Source organism: Mobula hypostoma, chromosome 22 (genome assembly GCF_963921235.1).
Source record: "Mobula hypostoma chromosome 22, sMobHyp1.1, whole genome shotgun sequence".
Lineage (NCBI taxonomy): Eukaryota > Metazoa > Chordata > Chondrichthyes > Myliobatiformes > Myliobatidae > Mobula > Mobula hypostoma.
In genome coordinates this window covers 55786035-55807804 of record NC_086118.1, presented here as the reverse complement: position 1 = coordinate 55807804, position 21770 = coordinate 55786035, and the positions used below count along the sequence as shown (strand labels likewise).

General features: G+C 40.7%; 1 protein-coding gene across 1 annotated transcript in view; it reads right to left on the bottom strand.

Moving 5' to 3' along the window:
* Positions 1-4625: 4625 nt before the first annotated feature.
* samd9l (sterile alpha motif domain containing 9 like) overlaps positions 4626-21770 on the bottom strand; it is a 24883-nt gene continuing 7738 nt past the window's right edge. The window contains exon 4 of the mRNA XM_063030844.1: positions 4626-10573. Within this exon, the coding sequence (XP_062886914.1) occupies positions 6498-10573 (4076 nt within the window). The 3' untranslated portion in view covers positions 4626-6497. The remainder of the gene's footprint in view (positions 10574-21770) is intronic.

Here is a 21770-nt window from a genome sequence, read left to right as displayed (position 1 = left end):
AGTTTGTGAAAACCAATGAAATACAGTAGGAGGGTTAATCTCTTTCCAATTCAGCAAAATTAATCTTCTAGCCATTAGAGTAAGAAATACAATCATCCTACGTGCTGAAGAGGTTAAATAATTTGAATCTATCATTGGTAATCCAAAGATAGCAGTAATTGGATGAGGTTGTAAGTCTATATTCAAAACCGTTGAAATAATGTCAAAAATATCTTTCCAATATTTTCCAACAAAGGACATGACCAAAACGTGAGTTAAAGAAGCCATCTCACAATAACATCTATCACATATTGGATTAATATAAGAATAATAATGAGATAGTTTATCTTTAGACATATGAGGCCTGTGCACTACTGTAAACATATCAACACATGTTTAGCACATACAGAGGATAAATTAACCAATTGAAGAATTTTTTCCCATTTTTCAATCGGTATAATAATTTTAAGTTCTCTTTCCCAGTCAGCTTTAATTTTATTGGAAACATCAGGGCATAAATTCATAATTATATTATATATAATTGCTACAACATTTTTCTGAGAGAGATTTAAATCTAAATTTTTTTCCCAAGTGTCTATTGGATATGGGTGTGGAAAATTAGGAGGAACAGCAATTAAAAAGTTTCTAAACTGTAGATATCTAAAAAAGTGAGATCTGGGTAAGTTATATTTATTAGAAAGTTGATCAAAAGACATGAAAGGATTATCCAGAAATAAATCCCGAAAACGTATTATACCTTTGGTTTTCCAATTAAAGTAAGCTTGATCCATAGTGGAAGGTTGAAAAAGGAAATTAGATATAATAGGACTTGCTAAAATAAATTGATTAAACCCAAAAAATCTTCGAAATTGAAACCATATATGTAAAGTATGCTTAACTATTGGATTATTCATTTGTTTATACAATTTGGAAGAAGTAAAAGGAAGAGGAGTTCCTAAAACCGAACCCAAGGAAAACCCTTGTAATGAATTACATTCAAGGTTTACCCAATGTGGATTTAAAGATACATCCAAATCTCGTAACCAAAATTTTAAATATCGAATATTAATTGCCCGATAATAGAATCTAAGATCCGGGAGGGCAAGCCCCCCCCACCCCTCCTTTTTAGGTTTCTGTAAATACCTTTTACCTAACCTAGGATTTTTGTTCTGCCATATATATGAGGAAATTTTTGAGTCTACGTTATCGAAAAAAAATTTTGGGATCGATTTTTGGATTTAGTATATGCATTAGTATTAGCAAATGACGCCTCAGCCACCAATCTTCAAATCTAAATGTAAATTGTAGATTTAAATTAAATGAGCAATAGGTTCCTAAAAGCTGTGAATCACAGACCAGACAATGCTGATTAAGGCTACGTCCACACTAGACCGAATAAACCCGTAACCAAAGCTTTTTCTCTTCGTTTTGACCCTCCGTCTACACTGAAACGGTGTTTTCCTCCCCCGAAAACGGAGATTTTCTGAAATGCTCTCCAGAGTGTTTAAATCTGAAAATGTCGGTTGGGTGTTGTAGTGTGTACAGGGTAACCGGAGGTTTTAAAAAAACCTATTGTCCCTTTCATCGGTAAAGAGACTATGGCTGTAGGAAATGTTTCCAGGGTGACCCCTCTGTGGGAGTGGTGAAAAGTACTGGGGGGAGCCATCATATTCCTCATCATTGCAAATCCCTCTGCAATAGAGTTAGTCAGTTTTTCAATGTTCATCGTCAGCCGGGTCATACTGTCCGTGAACTCCCTGTGGGTTGCCTCCATACGCTCCAGTATTTGTTTTTTTAGTTTTAAGTCCTCCTGCGCGAAAGCCAACAGCTGTTGTGGTAATGGAAAATTCTGCATTAGCAGCTCTTCTTCGCTCGCTGCTAAGAGCTCCCTTTGATGCATTCGACTTCGCAAAGGTGTTAACAATTTATTTCTGTCGAAGCAACGTTCTTGCAAGATTTGTAGCGCTATCTGCTTTATCATCAACCGCAGACCAGACATATTATAAGAAATAATCATCTCTCTGCACGTCGAGCTGTCTCATCTATCTGTATAAAAGGTCGACTTGCTTATGCGTCTAGTTAGAGCCCGCCGCTCCATTGTGAAGGTTGGCTCTCCGTGATCATCACGACAATAAAAGAACTTTGCTACGAAGTGAGCCCAAAAGAGTCTCTGTCTCTTTTACTCTGAGTAAAGTACTAACTCTGCCGCAACAGCTGTCCATTGTTTGGCAATTTCCTTTTAAGTTTTCCCAGTCTGTAACTGGACAAACGTGCACCAAATATACCGTTTCCTCTTCGTTTTTCTGTGGATGTGTCCTGCGCATGCCCAGTAGGGGGAAGATTCGTCCAAATACCCGTTTGGATGGAGGTATTTTCAAAAACGCCTGGTGTGGACGCCTATCGTTTTTACGCAAAACCGGCATTTTCAAAATTATCCGGTCTAGTGTGGACGTAGCCTAGACTGTGGTTTGGGTGTGAATCAGAAGGTGTGAAGTTTGTGTGTAGTTTCAAAGAAATCATTGTAGATATATTGTAAACATGAAATTGTCCTGATATTTAGCACATCAAATATTGAGCCCCACACTGGGCCAGCTAGACCTTTCGACGGAAAGTGTCTCCATATGGTGCCTACTGTACCTTATTTTGCCGAATAAAGAAGCTGCTTCATATCTACCAGTACCTTTCTCCAGTGACTTCATATACACAACAGTAGATCATTTTCTAAATGTGCAGAAAATTCCAAAATCTGAGGTGCAAAGTGGCTTGGGAGTCCTTGTGTAGGATTCCCTAAAGGTTGAAAGGCCTAGATAGACGTTTCCTAAAGTGGGGGAGTCTAATCCAGAGCCTCTGGATAGAGGGATGTCCATTGAGAAGGGAGATGAGGATGAATTTCTTTAGTCTGGTAGTGGTAGTGAGTCTGGAACGTGTTGCCAGAGGCAGCTGTGGTGGCAAGTCATAAGGTGTATTTACAACAGATTCTTGATTAGCCAGGGCATGTAAGTCATAGTCATACTTTATTGATCCTGGGGGAAATTGGTTTTCATTACAGTTGCACCATAAATAATAAATAGTAATAGAACCAAAACTAGTTAAATAGTAATATGTAAATTATGCCAGTAAATTATGAAATAAGTCCAGGACCAGCCTATTGGTTCAGGGTGTCTGACCCTCCAAGGGAGGAGTTGTAAAGTTTGATGGCCACAGGCAGGAATGACTTCCTTTGATGCTCTGTGTTGCATCTCGGTGGAATGAGTCTCTGGCTGAATGTACTCCTGTGCCCACCCAGTACATTATGTAGTGGATGGGAGACATTGTCCAAGATGGCATGCAACTTAGACAGCATCCTCTTTTCAGACACCACCGTGAGAGAGTCCAGTTCCATCCCCACAACATCACTGGCCTTACGAATGAGTTTGTTGATTCTGTTGGTGTCTGCTACCCACAGCCTGCTGCCCCAGCACACAACAGCAAACATGATAGCACTGGCCACCACAGACTCGTAGAACATCCTCAGCATCATCCGGCAGATGTTAAAGGACCTCAGTCTCCTCAGGAAATAGAGATGGCTCTGTCCCTTCTTGTAGACAGCCTCAGTGTTCTTTGACCAGTCCAGTTTATTGTCAATTCGTATCCCCAGGTATTTGTAATCCTCCACCATGTCCACACTGACCCCCTGGATGGAAACAGGGGTCACCGGTATCTTAGCTCTCCTCAGGTCTACCACCAGCTCCTTAGTCTTTTTCACATTAAGCTGCAGATAATTCTGCTCACACCATGTGACAAAGTTTCCTACCGTAGCCCTGTACTCAGCCTCATCTCCCTTGCTGATGCATCCAACTATGGCAGAGTCATCTGAAAACTTCCGAAGATGGCAAGACTCTGTGCAGTAGTTGAAGTCCGAGGTGTAAATCGTGAAGAGAAAGGGAGACAAGACAGGGAGAAAGCAGGAGAACAGGATTGAGAGGGAAATTAAACAACCATAATGAATAGTGGAGCCAAGTCAATGGGCCTAATAGCCTAATTCTGCTCCTATGTTTTATGGTTTTAACAGTTGACTTAAAACAGATGATTTATTGTTGGAAACTATAATCTAGTAGTTGATAAGTCTGGTGAATAATTATGTGTGAGCAGACCTCCAGCTCTGACCATTAGATTTGTACTCTAGTTTTATAATTGAATTAACCATGTGGGTTTTTGTTAAGAAAGACTTTGAACTTCCTATTTGAAATGGTGTAGTTACACAATAAAGTTCAGCTCCCTTAGGTAGTCATTGCTGAATGGAGAAATGCGGCTGTAGTTCACAGTCACTATTTGTATTGTCGGAGGCTGGTAAAGGGGCATAAACCGAATCCATAACCTGTTATAATCATCTCTAAAGCAAAGTCCATTAAAGGTAGGGATAACTGAGAGCTCTGTACAAAGCTCGATAGCTTTGTTTAACATGCTCAGGATTTTGGGATATTGTAAGTGAGTGCGCTTTCTTTTGAGTTCATTTTGCAGTTGTTCTATGCAATTGAAGTTATGGGCATTGCGTTGCCAGATTCCATTGTAACCTGGGATACAACATATACAAGACCAACTCTTGGTAGGATCAATTGTAAATAAAAACACAGCTATCATTAGTTTCTAAATTAATCCCATTTTATTATGAAGTATCCCAAGCTCCTTATCTGACAATGTAGTCGCAGTATACAGATAGGTTACAGAGCTGTGAGCCATACGCACAAATTACAACAAAAATATTAAATCACTTTGTTATTCAGATTACATTAGGTTAGTTAGAATAAAATTCAGAATAAACATGACATTAATAAATCAACCTACTATAAACTAATCTGAAAAAGAATACATTTTGGAAACCAATAAATTCCTACAGAAGTACAAAATTGTAAAGGGGAATTCCCCAACTCCAAGTCTACAAGTAATGATAAAACTCTTCTTTTAAAAATGCTGTTAAGCAATTAGTAAACAAAATCACGTTATTTTGTTTTTTCACATCAGGTAACATTCAGCTCGGTCTTCTAACATACAGTAACAAACTACCACAAATTCAGAGTTGATTAAATTATAGGCGTGTTTTATTTACTTGCAAGGAAAGTCTACCTCCTTACGTTAAGTTGGTAGGTAGCTTCAATATGACAGCTCAAAACAAACCACTTTTATACTTTTACAGAGATCAATAATTAAGTTATTCCATCCCATAATGTTCCTTTGTTATCTGCATCTGTCTCTGGTTCCTAGGATCTACTCTTCAATCAGTCCATTTGTCTTTAGAGGCTTCTTCCTCCATACCAGCTGTTTTCCCTCTGTTGTCAAAACACTCCTGCCATAAACATACATCTTGATATAAAACACACACAGACTTCTTGTAAGCCTCCATCCAAACCAGGAAACTAGTAAAGCACTCTGGGATCACACAGATTCCATTTTGCACACATTACATGTTACAAAAGTTACAAATTCATAAAGACTTCAGGGTTACAGAATTTTTTCCACAATCAGCAGTCTAATTTGTAGATAGGATTTCAGAGATAAAATTCGAAGAGTTATTGCTCATGCTTATCAGTTTTGCAATGAAATTTTTGTCATACATTTACTACACTCCATCCAGCCCCATATCACCTATCTATGATTTGTTAATATAGATTACTACCTGTAGCGACTACTTGAAAGAAATGAACTAAAACCACTGAGAGACCAAGTGAGGGAATTGACATGTATGACGCGCTTCCAGATATTTGAGTTCCAAGTCAAAATAAAGTACATTTGATCCTTTATTATGAAACCAGTAAAGACAAACAATCAAAAATAGCAATAGTGATAGCAAAATCAACAATACTAACAAAGTTTGTGGAATTAGTGGTCAACAAAAAAATCCAACCCCTACTCAGTCTCTACCTAAACTAAACTAACAGCACAAAAAGTGACAAATGACTATAACCCATAATAATATGTGCAACGCAAGATACAATACAGAGATGCAGAAAATAGATACATGGTTCCTACAGTACCAGCCACATTTATTAGGTTAAACCAGGAGCAATTCTCTGTTTTTAATTTTAGGTCCTGTTGTTCACAAAGGCATTGTGAAAATTTTACAAGGATTATAATCTAAATCCAGAGGGATAATGTGTCACATCCTGACAGTAGTTTCAATGACCTTACATGGCTCCCTTTATTACATTGTATATTTGACCCTCGGTGTCCACATCAGGATGAACTCTTCGTGAAACCCCAAAATATTATTTGCTTTATTCATCTGCAAGGAACAACAGTATTTGTTTTCCAGCTAAGAGTCAGCGACATCACATGGAGCTCAGACCGGGTAAGATCAGCAGATTTCATTCCATAAAGAAAATTACTGACTTAGATTGTAATTTAGTGGCTACTGGTCTGAAGGTAGTTTTATTTTTAAAACATTATAGCTTTATTTAATCATTAAAATTAAATCCCCATCTGCCGTGGTGAGATTTGAACTCATGTCAATAGATCAGTGATCCAAAACTCTGATTGCTGGTCTAATGATCTTCAGACACTTTCTGAATATCGTAGGCAACACAGCCCCGCAATGTAAATCCCAAATAGAATAAAACTCTTTTTCTCTCGGATGGTATCACATATTTGGGACCACAATGGACAGGAATATTACTTTCACCAGAATGGCCTTGAATGTAAAGTTTTTGGTTTTCAATGTAGCCCTCGATGCGTTGTAGCTTGACACGAAGTCGTTTCCATGCATACACCCCATCATTACGTTCCCTCCGTCTGTTGTGGATAAACCTCTGAAAGCCATTTCCAGGTCCAAGGAAAAAGTGAGGGTAGGTGGACATTTTCCTAGTTGGCGAATCCTTTATTTTGTTCTTGTACAGTCTGTTCATGGAGGTTAATGCATCAATTAAACACTCTTCGTCTCCACCGGCACTCTCAGCGTTGGTTTCTGGCCAGTACAATAACACCTGTATGAAGTATGGAATGGGAGACTCATCTGAAGCACACATTTCACACAATTCGCAAAGTTCTGCTTTAGAAATAGCTGCTGGATGCTTTTTGACAGCCAGTGCAATATGTGATAAAACATAATTTTCTAGTTCACTTTTGTTACAATCTGCCTGTCGATTGGTACACAATTCTATTATTTGTAAACAATTTGTAGAATCTAGGGAAAAAATATTCATGAATCTGCCACCACCCAAGAAATGAATGTTGTGGTTTTTTAACTTGGGCAGCAAATGTTCCATATTTTCTTGTCTCAGCAAATTGTCATTTATGTTTGTGAAGAATGATGAGAATTGTTTTTCATTCTTAATTAATTTCTCAAAGTATTTCTCTTCAGGAAGCCTTTCTTCAGCTGGTCGGTCAGGATGGAAATAGGCTATATATTCATAAATTGATTCCATTGTTTTCCAAATGTTATCATGCAACATCTTTAATTTTTCATGTAACCCACCCAATGTGTCATCCATTCCTTCTGGGATCCAATCTGTCAGTAAATACTTCACCAGGTTCATGTAGCACCCATTTCTGTATTTAAATATGTCCAGCTCAGACATAAAATTCACAATATAACACCCTACATCTATCTCACCGAAGCAGCCTGCATTATTCCATTCATTCTCTAACTTGGATGCTTCCTGGGAATTCTGAAAAGCATCAATTGCCTTCAATCCCATCTTTATTGCCTTTGAAAATACGCATGGAGGTCTGTTTTGTTTAGTTAGGTATGGTATACTGAACTCTGAGCGAAGCCATTTGTTATACATTTCCCCCTCAGTGTGTAAAATATAAGAATTGGATGGTGCCAAACTCCTAGCCCTTTCCACCCAGTTCTCAGCCTGTTCAAACTTCTTCTCTTTGCACAAGAACCTAACAAGTTGCTGAATCACGAATGCATCCTCATTAAAACACTTACAGGCTTTGATCAGAATCTCTATAGCGGCCATTTTACTCTCATTTTGTGATACGTGTGTAATGAAGGAAGAGAAAGACAGTTTGGCTCTTTCCATGTGATCCTTTCTTTGAACAAACAAATGCCTGATGAATCCATCAACTTTTATGGCAGCATAATGCTTGGTAAAAGTACTTTCCTCGAGGAGTCTGGCAGCAGTGCTACTCTGAGATTGAGAGCACCTCATCGGATTCAGTATTTCTTCTGCGACTTTACAGTGCACTATTCGAACACTAGAGATTTCTGTCACTTCTTCAAATAAACAGGCTGCCGTTCCATTCAACATGCTCTGAAAAGTAACGTGCTGTTCACATTTTCCTTGTACACATCGATTTATGAATGCCTCACACTGAGACACAGTCATGTATGAATCCCCGACGTAATAATTTAGCAATGCAATGCAACGAATTAACTGAAGACCACAGGATGTCTGACCAATACTTCCCAGAAGTTCATTCACACATTTGGTAAGGTATTCTCGATTGAATTCCTTGGTCATTAGAGCAAATGTGAGAATTGAATTTTCTTCATACAGCTCTTTGAGGGCGTCCAGTTTTTTCCCGAACTGCATCTTTTCGTTCTCTGATAACACGTAATGAACCTTCGCAGTTGCAGGTCTATCGTTCAGTGCTTCTGCAGATTTATATCTCTTGCAGTGTAGCAGAATGAAGCTTGGTTTTGAAGAATAATCAATAACTGCTCGTGTCAGATTGATCTTCAGTTCTTCAATGTACTCATCATCACAGTCTTCAACGAGTAGGAGCACTGGTAACTGCTCCCTATCCCCTTCATTCTTCTGTAGTTTAACAGCGTGCTCACAGACAGTTTTTGCAGGGTGTATTATGTTAACTGTTGCACACCGAACTCTCTTCCTGAAGTCCCAGAGGATGTGACGAGCCACAGTACTTCCTCCACTGCCAGGCATGTGGCTTATCGTCACGATGGTCACTGACTCTGCTGAAGTTGCTGTCTCTAGCAAAGAATTCAGATGAGATTCCACTTTTTCATATGCGTCTCTTTTTATAATTTCCCCACAGTATTTATTATCAGCAAACCAGAAGTTCATCCAGTTGACTTTGCCACCTTTGTAAAAGCGCATTTCCTTATCTCTGATTTCTTTCTGCCATTCCTCATCGTCTGGGTCAACATCCTCCCAACTGCAGTCAGTTGACCTCAGCACTTCAAGATAAGGCAGCAGGTCTTCATAATTAGTGTCGTCATTAAGCAACTGCTTAACAGTTGGCCAGGAAGACTGAATGATCTGAATCATATTGTCTAAATGGCTAATCTTTGTTCCCACTATACTCAGGTTGTGGATGTTCCTAATATTTTCAGGATCTAAAACTTCTTTCCATCGTTTGTAATTTTCCCTGTCTTCCACAATGCATCTTATATTCCTGCCATTCATTCTAGTGTAGAACTCATGAAATGTCTCTGCTAGTGTCTGATTTGCTTGTGAGAGCAGAAGAAAAAGCACTTCAAATGATCCTGGTGGAAGGACTGCACCGCAGATCTGTGATACAACGTTTGCTAGATGCTCCATTCTCATCTCCCTGCAGGACGTAGTATTGAAAGTGTTGTGCTGCCCATTACTGTTTTGCCTGTTGCAAAATATCCAGCTGGTTTGATGAAAGGAATTTGTCTTTATTTCATCGGTCAATGAACCTGTTTCGGTGATGCACTCTTCCAAGGAATAAGGTTTGGCTTTGGACTGCAGACTGAATAAACCTCGTGTACTGGAATTGGGGTCAAAATCAAAAATACAAAAAAAATTCATTTTTAACAAAAAGCCAAGATTCTCCAAATTGTTCTCACAACTGTCAATGACTAGAATGTACTTTATTTTACTGTTCATGTGTTTCTTGATACTTGTAAACAGTTCAGACAGTTTCCTGTACACATCATCTCTGAAGAGCTCTTCTTCACGCTCTGCTTTTTCTCTGGCAAAATCCCAGTCCCGGAAATACTCGGGCATTTTGTGGATTTTTTCAGAAGCTGCCCCTTCTCTTGTATAGCAGGATCGATGGGAATATTCTATTTGGTTATTTGTAGATTTGTGTAAATCTGGAATCTTCACTGGGAAGAATTTATCTTTTACCCATGATAACGATGGAACAACATCAACTTCAATAACAAAGTGTTGCTCTCCAGAATCTTCACCAATGACCTCAACAAATCTTGGCGGACGAATGGAATGTTCGGCATGGGGGTGATGCTTTTGGAAAAAGCATTTCTTGATGTACTTGTCTCGTGCCTTAACAAAAAGTTCTCGTTTTGGCACAGGAACACCCAGTATCTCGCCGTGTTTATATGCCCCACCATCCTCAACTCCAAAGTGAATTGTCCCGTTGGTTCTGCAGTTCATGCAAGCTGCAGCGAACTTTATAACTTCCTTTGCAAATTTTACTTCCTGTTCAAAGTCATTTCTCTGGGCAGCAGATTGGAAAGATTTAAATTCATGGCATGGAATAATTAAGTTTTTACTACCAGATTCTACTGGAAGGACATGTCCTTTTACGTAGTAAAACTCTGCTTCTTCTTTGTCGAAAGGATGGGGGTTACATTGAGTGTAACCTGCCTTCTTCTCTTCTGGGACAAGGGATGTTGCCCCATTCTCATTCAAATAAGGTACACTTTCAGGATGAGTCCCTGAAGAGCAAAAGTATTTTCTGTATTAAATGACAAATAAAATGATTAATATAACAATTAGCAGAAGTTACATTTACCTGGTAACCAAAAGGATGATCTGAATTTATTTAATGTTTGAAAGTTAGTACGAAGTTAAAATTATTCAAAATCTTTCTGCAAGACACATTGTCTGGATGGAAGTCATTGAGTCACTGAGTCACAGAAACAGGCCCTTTGGCCCATCTAGTCCACGATGAATTATTAATCTGCCTAACCCCATTGACCTGCACCCAGATCATAGCTCTCCATACCCCTGCCATGCAGGAACCTAATCAAATTTTTCTTAAATGTTGAAATAGAACCCACATCCACCACTTCCACTGGCAGCCAGTTCCACACTCTCACCTCTCTCTGAGTGAAGAAGTGCCCCCTCAGGTTCCCCTTAAATATTTCACCTTTCACCCTTAACACATGACCTTTAGTTCTAGTCTCACTGCACTTCAGTAGAAAAAAGCCTGCTTGCATTTACCTTATTGATAGCCCTCATAGTTGTGTATACCTATCAAATCTCTCCTCAATCTTCTACGTTCTAGGGAATAAAGTCCAAACCTATTTAATCTCTCCCTATAACTCGGGTCCTCAAGTCATTGGCAGCAGTCTTGCAAATTTTCTCTGCACTCTTTCAATCCTATTGACTTCTTTCCTGCAGGTAGGTGACTAAAACTGCACACAATACTCCAAATTAGGTCTCACCAATGTCTTATACAACTTCAATATAACATCCCATCTCCTGTACTCAGTACTCTGATTTATGAAGGCCAATGTGCCAAAAGCTTTCTTTACAATCCTATCTATCAGTGACACCACTTCCATTGAATTATGGACCTGTATTCCCATATCCCTCTGTTCTACTGAACTCCTCCGTGCCCTACTGTTCGCTGTGTAAGACCTATCCTGGCTGGTTCTCCCAAAGTGCAACATCTCACACTTGTCTGCATTAAATTCCAACCGTATTTTTCAGCCCATTTTTCCCACTGTTCCAGATCCTGCTGCAAGCTTTGATAGTCTTCCTAGAAGTCCACTACACTCTTAATCTTGGTGTCATCGCAAATTTGCTGATCCAGTTAACCACATTGTCGTCCAGTTTGTTGATATGGATGACAAACAATAACTAATCCAGCACTGATCCCTATCACACACCACTAGTTACAGGCCTCCAGTCTGAAAGGCAACCATACACCACTATTCTGTGGCTTCTCCTGCAAAACCAATGCCTAATCCAATTGACTACCTCATACTGAATGCTAACCGACTGAAACTTCTGGACCAACAGCCTTGTGGGACCTTGTCAAAGACCTTGCTAAAGTCCATGTAGACAACATCCGCTACCTTGCCTTCATCAACTTCCCTGTTAATATCCTTGAAAAACTCTAAAAGGTTGGTTGGATGTGACCTACCACACACAAAGCCACGTTGACTATTCCTAATCAGTCTCTATCTATTCAAATACTTAGATATCCAGACCTTTAGAATACCTCCCAATAACTTTCCTACTACTGATTAATTTCCCAGCTTATTTACAGAGCCTTTCAGCAGAACAACGTTAGCGACCCTCCAATCCTCCGGCACCTCACCTGCTACTGAGCACATATTTACCTCAGCTAGGGCCCCTGCGGGTTTTGCATTAGCCTCCCACAGGGTCCAAGGGAACACCTTGTTAGGCCCTGGTGATCTATCCACCCTAATTTGCTTCAAGATAGCAAATGCCTCCTCCTCTACTGTAATCTGTATAGGATCTATGAAGTTGATGCCGCTTTGCCTCACTTCTATAGACTCTGTGTCCATCTCCTGAGTTAATACTGATGCAAAAAATCTATTTAAGATCTCTCCATTTCTTTCAGCTCCACCTATAGATTACCATCCTGAACTTCCAGAGGACCAATTTTGTCCCTTGCTATCCTTTTTCCCTGAACCTGTTATCCTGGCCTTTCATTCTGACAGGAACATACAAGCTCGACTCTCAAAATTTCACTTTTGAAGGCCTCCCACTTACCAAGTGCACCTTTGACAGAAAACAACCTGTCCCATTCCACACTTGCCAGATCCTTTCTGATACCATCAAAATTGTCCTTTCTCCGATTTAGAATCTCGACCCAAGAACCAGCCCTATCCTCCTTCATAATTATCTTGAAACTAATGGCATTATCGCTCGATGCAAAGTGTTCCCCTACACAAACGTTTTAAACCTCCCTGTCTTCTTCCCTAATAGGAGATCTAGTATCATACACTCTCTAGCTGGGACTTCTACATACTGATTAAGAAAAAAAATTCTGAACACATTTGACAAACTATTCCATTTAGCATCTTTGCAGTTTGTGGCAAGTTAAAAATCACTTGCTGTCACAGTCTGCAATCTCTCTACAAATCGGCTCCTCTAAGTCCCGCTGACTATTGGATGGTCTATAAGACAGCGGTGTACAAGATAATAAGAGGAATAGATAGAGTGGATAGCCAGCGCCTCTTCCCCAGGGTACCACTGCTCAATACAAGAGGACATGGCTTTAAGGTAAGGGGTGGGAAGTTCAAGGGGGATATTAGAGGAAGGTTTTTTACTCAGAGAGTGGTTGGTGCGTGGAATGCACTGCCTGAGTCAGTAGTGGAGACAGATACACTAGTGAAATTTAAGAGACTACTAGACAGGTATATGGAGGAATCTAAGGTGGGGGCTTATATGGGAGGCAGGGTTTGAGGGTCGGCACAACATTGTGCGCAGAAGGGCCTGTACTGGTGCTGTACTATTCTATGTTCTATGTTCTATGTTCTATGTTAACATAATCCCAGTAAAGTGGTCTTCCCTTTCTTATTCATTTCCACCAATATAACCTTTTTTAGACAAGCTTCTCCAGTTTGTCTTGTCTGAGCACTGCAGTGACATTTTCCCTGACTAGTAAAGCCGCACCCCTCCCTTTAATCCCACTCGCTCTGTCATGTCTGAAACAACGGAACCCTGGAACATTGAGCTGCCAGTCCTGCAGCCAGATCTCATCAATGTTTAAAATGTCATAATTCCACATGCTGATCCATGCCCAGAGCTCATCTGCCTTTCCTACAATACTCCTTGCATGGAAATATACTCACCTCAGATCATTAGTCCCATCATGTTCAACCTTTCAATTCCTGACTGTGTGAGTATGTTTAACAACATCTTTCTCCACAACCACTCCACTATCTGTTCTGGGACTCTGCTTCCCATCCCCCTGCAGCTCTAGTTTAACCCTATGCCTATAAGGCACCCCCATGCAAGGCTTATTGAGAAAGCAAGGAGGCATGGGATCCAAGGGGACATTGCTTTGTGGATCCAGAACTGGCTTGCCCACAGAAGGCAAAGAGTGGTTATAGACGGGTCATATTCTGCATGGAGGTCGGTGACCAGTGGCGAGCCTCAGGGATCTGTTCTGGGACCCTCACTCTTCATGATTTTTATAATTGACCTGGATGAGGAAGTGGAGGGATGAGTTAGTAAGTTTGCTGATGACACAAAGGTTGGAGGTGTTGTGGATAGTGTGGAGGGCTGTCAGAGGTTGCAGCGGGACATTGATAGGATGCAAAACTGGGCTGAGAAGTGGCAGATGAAGTTCATAAGTGTGAAGTTGTTCATTTTGGTGGGTCAAATATGATGGCAGAATACAGTATTAATGGTGAGACTCTTGGCAGTGTGGAGGATCAGAGGGATCTTGGGGTCCGAGTCCATAGGACGCTTAAAGCAGCTGCGCAGGTTGACTCTGTGGTTAAGAAGGCATATGGTGTATTGGCCTTCATCAATCGTGGAATTGAATTTAGGAGCCGAGAGGTAACGTTGCAGCTATATAGGACCCTGGTCAGACCCCACTTGGAGTACTGTGCTCTGTTCTGGTCGCCTCACTACAGGAAGGATGTGGAAACCATAGAAAGGGTGCAGAGGAGATTTACAAGGATGTTGCTTGGATTGGGGAGCATGCCTTATGAAAACAGGTTGAGTGAACTCAGTCTTTTCTCCTTGGAGCGACGGAGGATGAGAGGTGACCTGATAGAGGTGTATAAGATGATGAGAGGCATTGATCATGTGGATAGTCAGAGGCTTTTTCCCAGGGCTGAAATGGCTGCCACAAGAAGGCACAGGTTTAAGGTGCTTGGGAGTAGGTACAGAGGAGATGTCAGGGGTAAGTTTTTTATGCAGTGAGTGGTGAGTGTGTGGAATGGGCTGCTGGCAACGGTGGTGGAGGCAGATACAATAGGGTCTTTTAAGAGACTTTTGGATAGGTACATGGAGCTTAGAAAAGTAGAGGGCTATGGGTAAGCCTAGTAATTTCTAAGGTAGGGACATGTTCGGCACAACTTTGTGGGCCCAAGGGCCTGTATTTTGCTGTAGGTTTTCTATGTTTCTATGTAACCCCTAGCCCCGTGCAGCACTAGTAAAATTTCACACAAGGATATTAGTTCCCCTCCAGTTAAGGTGCAAACCATCTCTTCTGTGCAGCTACCACTTTCACTGGAAGAGAGACCAATGATCCAAAAATCTGAAGCCCTCCCTCCCGTACCATCTCCTTACTCATACCATAGTTGGGGGAGGGGGGTAAATAACAATATGTAAATTTAATCTACTTTCTTCCTTTAGAATCTAAATCTTTTGTACTGTAGTTTGGAAGAGTAAGCTTGTATCTGAGACCTTGGTGAATGGCAGGGGCATTATTTCATCTTCTATACAAATCAGATCTAGAGATTGATGGAGAAATGCAAGAATGTCAAAGAAATGAAAAATAAGAAATAATTTTTTTAAAATATCTAGAACCAACTAATATATCTAGGAATGCATCATTTTTTTCTTTCTCTGGCCAAGCAAGGTTGATTGGTGTTGTTTTATCATCATATTATTACAGAGGTCATCAACATTATGTTCTGTGTCATATGACGTGGGTGATCATGGTTTTTTTGACCATGATTGTTCTTGGCAAATTTTTCTACAGATGTGGTTTGCCATTGCCTTCTTCTGGGCAGTGTCTTTAAAAGACGGGTGACCCCACCATTATCAATACCCTTCAGAGATTGTTTGCCTGGCGTCAGTGGTCGCATAACCAGGGCTTGTGATATGTACCAGCTGCTCGTACGACCATGCACCATCTGCTCCCATGGCTTCACGTGACTGGGGGCTAAGCAGGTGCTACACTTTGCCCAAGCGTGACCTGCAGGCCAGCGGAGGGAAGGAGAGTCTTACACCTCCTTTAGCAGAGACGTATCTCCACCCAGCCCACCAAATTAAAGAGGTAGCTGTGCTTTTAAATGCAGGACTTAAATTTTCAATGGCAAACTTTCATATGCCATTACTCTGCAAGCGACATTACAAGACAACAGCAAAGCAAAAGTTGGAATGCTTTTTGTGAAAATCTAACAGTGAAGGTATGTAATTCAAGCTGGCAGGTTATGAAGATTCACAAGTAATATTTTATTCTTTTCCAGCAACACTAGACAACTTGTTTCCTGTCTCCCATTTCTTCCTTTCCTGTGGGTTTCTGAGGTCAAACTTTATGTTTGGAGGGGGACACGAATACAAGCAAGATCTGTAATAATGAGTCAGTTCCTTCTTCACTCAGTGTCCACAGAAGTGCTTTTTTCCACAAGTACACATAGCCAGGAGCACACCCATAACCCTGGCTGAGATCAGCTAACCTCTGTCAATCTTCGGCTTTGGCGAGAACAGGCAGAGGCCAGGGTAGGTTCCGGTAAGTTTTCTGTTCAGATTGTTTAGTGCAGAGAGAATGCCAGGCAGGATGTTGGAATGCTCCTCTTGCAGGATGTGGGAAGTCAGGGAGCCCTCCGGTATCCCCGACAACGACACCTGCAAGAAGTGCATCCAGCTGCAGCTCCTGACAAACCGCGTTAGGGAACTGAAGCAGGAGCTGGATGACCTCCGGATCATTTGGGAGAATGAGGAGATTATAGATAGTAGCTACAGGGAGGTAGTTACGCCAAAGGAGCAGAGGACAGGAAATTGGGTCACTGTCAGGCGAGGGAAGAGGAAAGGACAGGCAGAGCAGGGTTCCCCTGTGGCCATTCCCCTCAACAACAAGTATACCGCATTGGATACTGTTGGGGGGGATGAGTTACCTGGGACTAGCTGCAGTAGCCGGATCTCTGGCACTGAGTCTGGCTCTGCAGTGCAGAAGGGAGGGGGGAAAAGGAGGAGAGCGGTAGTGATAGGGGACTCGATAGTTAGAGGTGCAGATAGAAGGTTCTGTGATCATGACAGAGAATCCAGGATGGTTTGTTGCCTCCCAGGTGCCAGGGTCAAGGATGTCCCTGATTGATTGCATGACATTCTGAAGTGGGAGGGTGACCAGCCAGATGTCGTGGTGCACATCGGTACCAATGACATAGCAAGGAAGAGTGAAGAGGTCCTGGACAGTGAGTATAGAGAGCTAGGTAGGAAGTTGAAAAGCAGGACCTCAAGGGTGGTAATCTCTTTCTTTTTAAATCTTTTTATTGAGTAAGTATACAAAAAAGGTAAGCCATATAAACATTAATACAATGTTAAAGTATAATAAAATTCCAAAAGATAACAATACCAAAAAGAAAATACTACAAACAATGTAATTTAAGCATAAGAAACCAAAATAACATAATAGTATACTAGATTTTATATATATCAATGGAAAAAAAGAAAAAAAAACCCAAAAAAAAACCCACCGTGCAACTAACTAAAAGCAAAGCAAAGCAATGGGCTAACTAGAAACCAAACAGAGTTAAACTTAAAATCACGTCCTCAATCCTGACCTCCATTAAAACAATGAAAAAAAACAAGAAGGGTAAATATTACATTAAATGAAAATATCGAATAAAAGGTCCCCAAATCTGTTCAAATTTAAATGAAGAATCATAAAGGTTACTTCTAATTTTCTCCAGATTCAAACATAAAATCGTCTGAGAAAACCAAAAAAAGGTAGTTGGAGCATTAAGCTCTTTCCAATGTTGTAAAATACATCTTTTCGCCATTAAAGTAAGAAATGCAATCATTCTACGGGCTGAAGGGGAAAGATTACTAGAAATTTTAGGTAGTCCAAAGATAGCAGTAATAGGGTGAGGAGAGATATCTATATTTAATACCTTAGAAATAATATTGAAAATATCTCTCCAAAAAGTTTCCAAAGTAGGGCAAGACCAAAACATATGAGTTAAAGAGGCTATCTGCCCCGAACATCTATCACAGAAAGGATTAATATGCGAGTAAAAACGCGCTAACTTATCTTTGGACATATGTGCTCTATGCACCACTTTAAATTGAATTAGGGAATGTTTAGCACAAATAGAGGAAGTATTAACTAATTGTAAAATCTGCCCCCAATCATCTACAGAAATGGTAAGCCCCAATTCCTGTTCCCAATCTACCCTAATCTTATCAAATGGAGCTTTCCTGAGTTTCATAATAATATTATAAATCATAGCCGATGCACCTTTCTGACATGGATTAAGGTTAATTATCGAATCTAAAATATATATAGGAGGAAGCATTGGAAAGGAAGGAAGTATAGTACTTAGAAAATTTCTAACTTGTAAATATCTAAAAAAAATGTATTCTTGATAGGTTATATTTATTAGATAATTGTTCAAAAGACATAAGGGAACCATCTAAAAATAAATCCAAAAACCGTAAAATACCCTTAGTCTTCCAAGTTTGAAAAGCGCGATCCGTAAAAGAGGGAGGAAAAAATATGTTACCTAAAATAGGAATCGCTAACCCGAATTGATTAAGATCAAAAAATTTTCTGAATTGAAACCAAATACGCAAAGCATATTTAACGATCGGGTTAGAGACCTGCTTAAGGCGTTTCGAATCAAAAGGAAGAGATGAACCTAAAATAGAACCAAGTGTATAACCCTGAACAGATTGTAATTCCAATGCTACCCATTTAGGAATAGATAGTATATCCCGGTCAAGTAACCAAAATTTCATATGTCGAATATTAATAGCCCAATAATAAAATCTAAAGTTAGGTAATGCTAAACCTCCATCTCTCTTAGCTTTCTGTAAATGTATTTTACCCAGTCTCGGATTCTTATTCTGCCAAATAAATGAAGAAATTTTAGAGTCAAGGGTGGTAATCTCAGGATTGCTACCTGTGCTAGGTGCCAGTGAGGGTAGGAATAGGATGCTCTGGAGGAGGAACAAGTGGCTGAGGAACTGGTGTAGGGGGCAAGGTTTCAGATTTCAGGATCATTGGGACCTCTTCTGGGGCAGGTGGGACCTGTAAAAGAGAGACGGGTTACACTTGAACCACAGGGGGACCAATATCCTTTCAGGGAGGTTTGTTAGTGCTATTGGGGAGGCTTTAAACTAGATTTGCTGGGGGATGGGAACCAGAGTGCCAGAGCTGATAGTGTGGCTGGGGTGAAAATAAACGATGTTGAAAGTTTAAGCAAATCCGCTGATAGAAAGGTTGTGAGTGGTGGTAAAAATCTTCTGAGGTGTATATATTTCAATGCTAGGAGTATTGCGGGGAAGGCGGATGAGTTGAGGGCGTGGATTGACACGTGGAATTATGATGTTGTAGCAATTAGTGAAACTTGGCTACAGGAGGGGCAGGACTGGCAGCTTAATATTCCAGGGTTCCGATGTTTCAGATGTGATCGAGGCAGAGGAATGAAAGGTGGGGGAGTAGCATTGCTTGTTAGGGAAAATATTACAGCAGTGCTTAGGCAGGACAGATTAGAGGGCTTGTCTACTGAGTCCTTATGGGTGGAGCTGAGAAACAGGAAAGGTATGGCCACATTAGTGGGATTGTATTACAGACCACCCAATAGTCAACGAGACTTGGAAGAGCAAATCTGCAGAGAAATAGCAGGCAACTGCAGGAAACATAAAGTTGTGGTGGTAGGGGATTTTAATTTTCCATACATTGATTGGGACTCCCATACTGTTAGGGGTCTAGATGGTTTAGAGTTTGTAAAATGTGTTCAGGAAAGTTTTCTAAATCAATATATAGAGGGACCAACTAGAGGGGATGCAATATTGGATCTCCTGTTGGGTAACGAATTAGGGCAAGTGACAGAAGTCTGTGCAGGGGAGCACTTTGGTTCCAGTGATCATAACACCATTAGTTTCAATTTGATCATGGACAAGGATAGATCTGGTCCTAGGGTTGAGGTTCTGAACTGGAAGAAGGCCAAATTTGAAGAAATGAGAAAGGATCTAAAAAGCGTGGATTGGGACAGGTTGTTCTCTGGCAAAGATGTGATTGGTAGGTGGGAAGCCTTCAAAGGGGAAATTTTGAGAGTGCAGAGTTTGTATGTTCCTGTCAGGATTAAAGGCAAATTGAATAGGAATAAGGAACCTTGGTTCTCAAGGGATATTGCAACTCTGATAAAGAAGAAGAGGGAGTTGTATGAAATGTATAGAAACAGGGGGTAAATCAGGTGCTTGAGGAGTATAAGAAGTGCAAGAAAATACTTAAGAAAGAAATCAGGAGGGCTAAAAGAAGACATGAGGTTGCCTTGGCAGTCAAAGTGAAGGATAATCCAAAGAGCTTTTACTATTAAGAGCAAAAGGATTGTAAGGGATAAAATTGGTCCTCTTGAAGATCAGAGTGGTCGGCTTTGTGCAGAACCAAAGGAAATGGGGGAGATCTTAAATACATTTTTTGCGTCTGTATTTACTAAGGAAGTTGGCATGAAATCTATGGAATTGAGGGAATCAAGTAGTGAGACCATGGAAACTGTACAGATTGAAAAGGAGGAGGTGCTTGCTGTCTTGAGGAAAATTAAAGTGGATAAATCCCCGGGACCTGACAAAGTGTTCCCTCGGACCTTGAAGGAGACTAGTGTTGAAATTGCGGGGGCCCTGGCAGAAATATTTAAAATGTCGCTGTCTACGGGTGAAGTGCCAGAGGATTGGAGAGTGGCTCATGTTGTTCCGTTGTTTAAAAAAGGATCGAAAAGTAATCCGGGAAATTATAGGCCGGTGAGTTTAACGTCAGTAGTAGGTAAGTTATTGGAGGGAGTACTAAGAGACAGAATCTACAAGCATTTGGATAGACAGGGGCTTATTAGGGAGAGTCAACATGGCTTTGTGCGTGGTAGGTCATGTTTGACCAATCTGTTGGAGTTTTTCGAGGAGGTTACCAGGAAAGTGGATGAAGGGAAGGCAGTGGATATTGTCTACATGGACTTCAGTAAGGCCTTTGACAAGGTCCCTCATGGGAGGTTAGTTAGGAAAATTCAGTTGCTAGGTATACATGGAGAGGTGGTAAATTGGATTAGACATTGACTTGATGGAAGAAGCCAGAGAGTGGTGGTAGAGAATTGCTTCTCTGAGTGGAGGCCTGTGACTAGTGGTGTGCCACAGGGATCAGTGCTGGATCCATTGTTATTTGTCATCTATATCAATGATCTGGATGATAATGTGGTAAATTGGATCTGCAAGTTTGCTGATGATACAAAGATTGGAGGTGTAGTAGACAGTGAGGAAGGTTTTCAGAGCTTGCAGAGGGACTTGGACCAGCTGGAAAAATGGGCTGAAAAATGGCAGATGGAGTTTAATACAGACAAGTGTGAGGTATTGCACGTTGGAAGGACAAACCAACGTAGAACATACAGGGTTAATGGTAAGGCACTGAGGAGTGCAGTGGAACAGAGGGATCTGGGAATACAGATACAAAATTCCCTAAAAGTGTCGTCACAGGTAGATAGGGTCGTAAAGAGAGCTTTTGGTACATTGGCCTTTATTAATCAAAGTATTGAGTATAAGAGCTGGAATGTTATGATGAGGTTGTATAAGGCATTGGTGAGGCCGAATCTGGAGTATTGTGTTCAGTTTTGGTCACCAAATTACAGGAAGGATATAAATAAGGTTGAAAGAGTGCAGAGAAGGTTTACAAGGATGTCGCCGGGACTTGAGAAACTCAGTTACAGAGAAAGGTTGAATAAGTTAGGACTTTATTCCCTGGAGCGTAGAAGAATGAGGGGAGATTTGATAGAGGTATATAAAATTATGATGGGTATAGATAGAGTGAATGCAAGCAGGCTTTTTCCACTGAGGCAAGGGGAGAAAAAAACCAGATGACATGGGTTAAGGGTGAGGGGGGGAAAGTTTAAAGGGAACATTAGTGGGGGCTTCTTCACACAGAGAGTGGTGGGAGTACGGAATGAGCTGCCAGACGAGGTGGTAAATGCGGGTTCTTTTTTAACATTT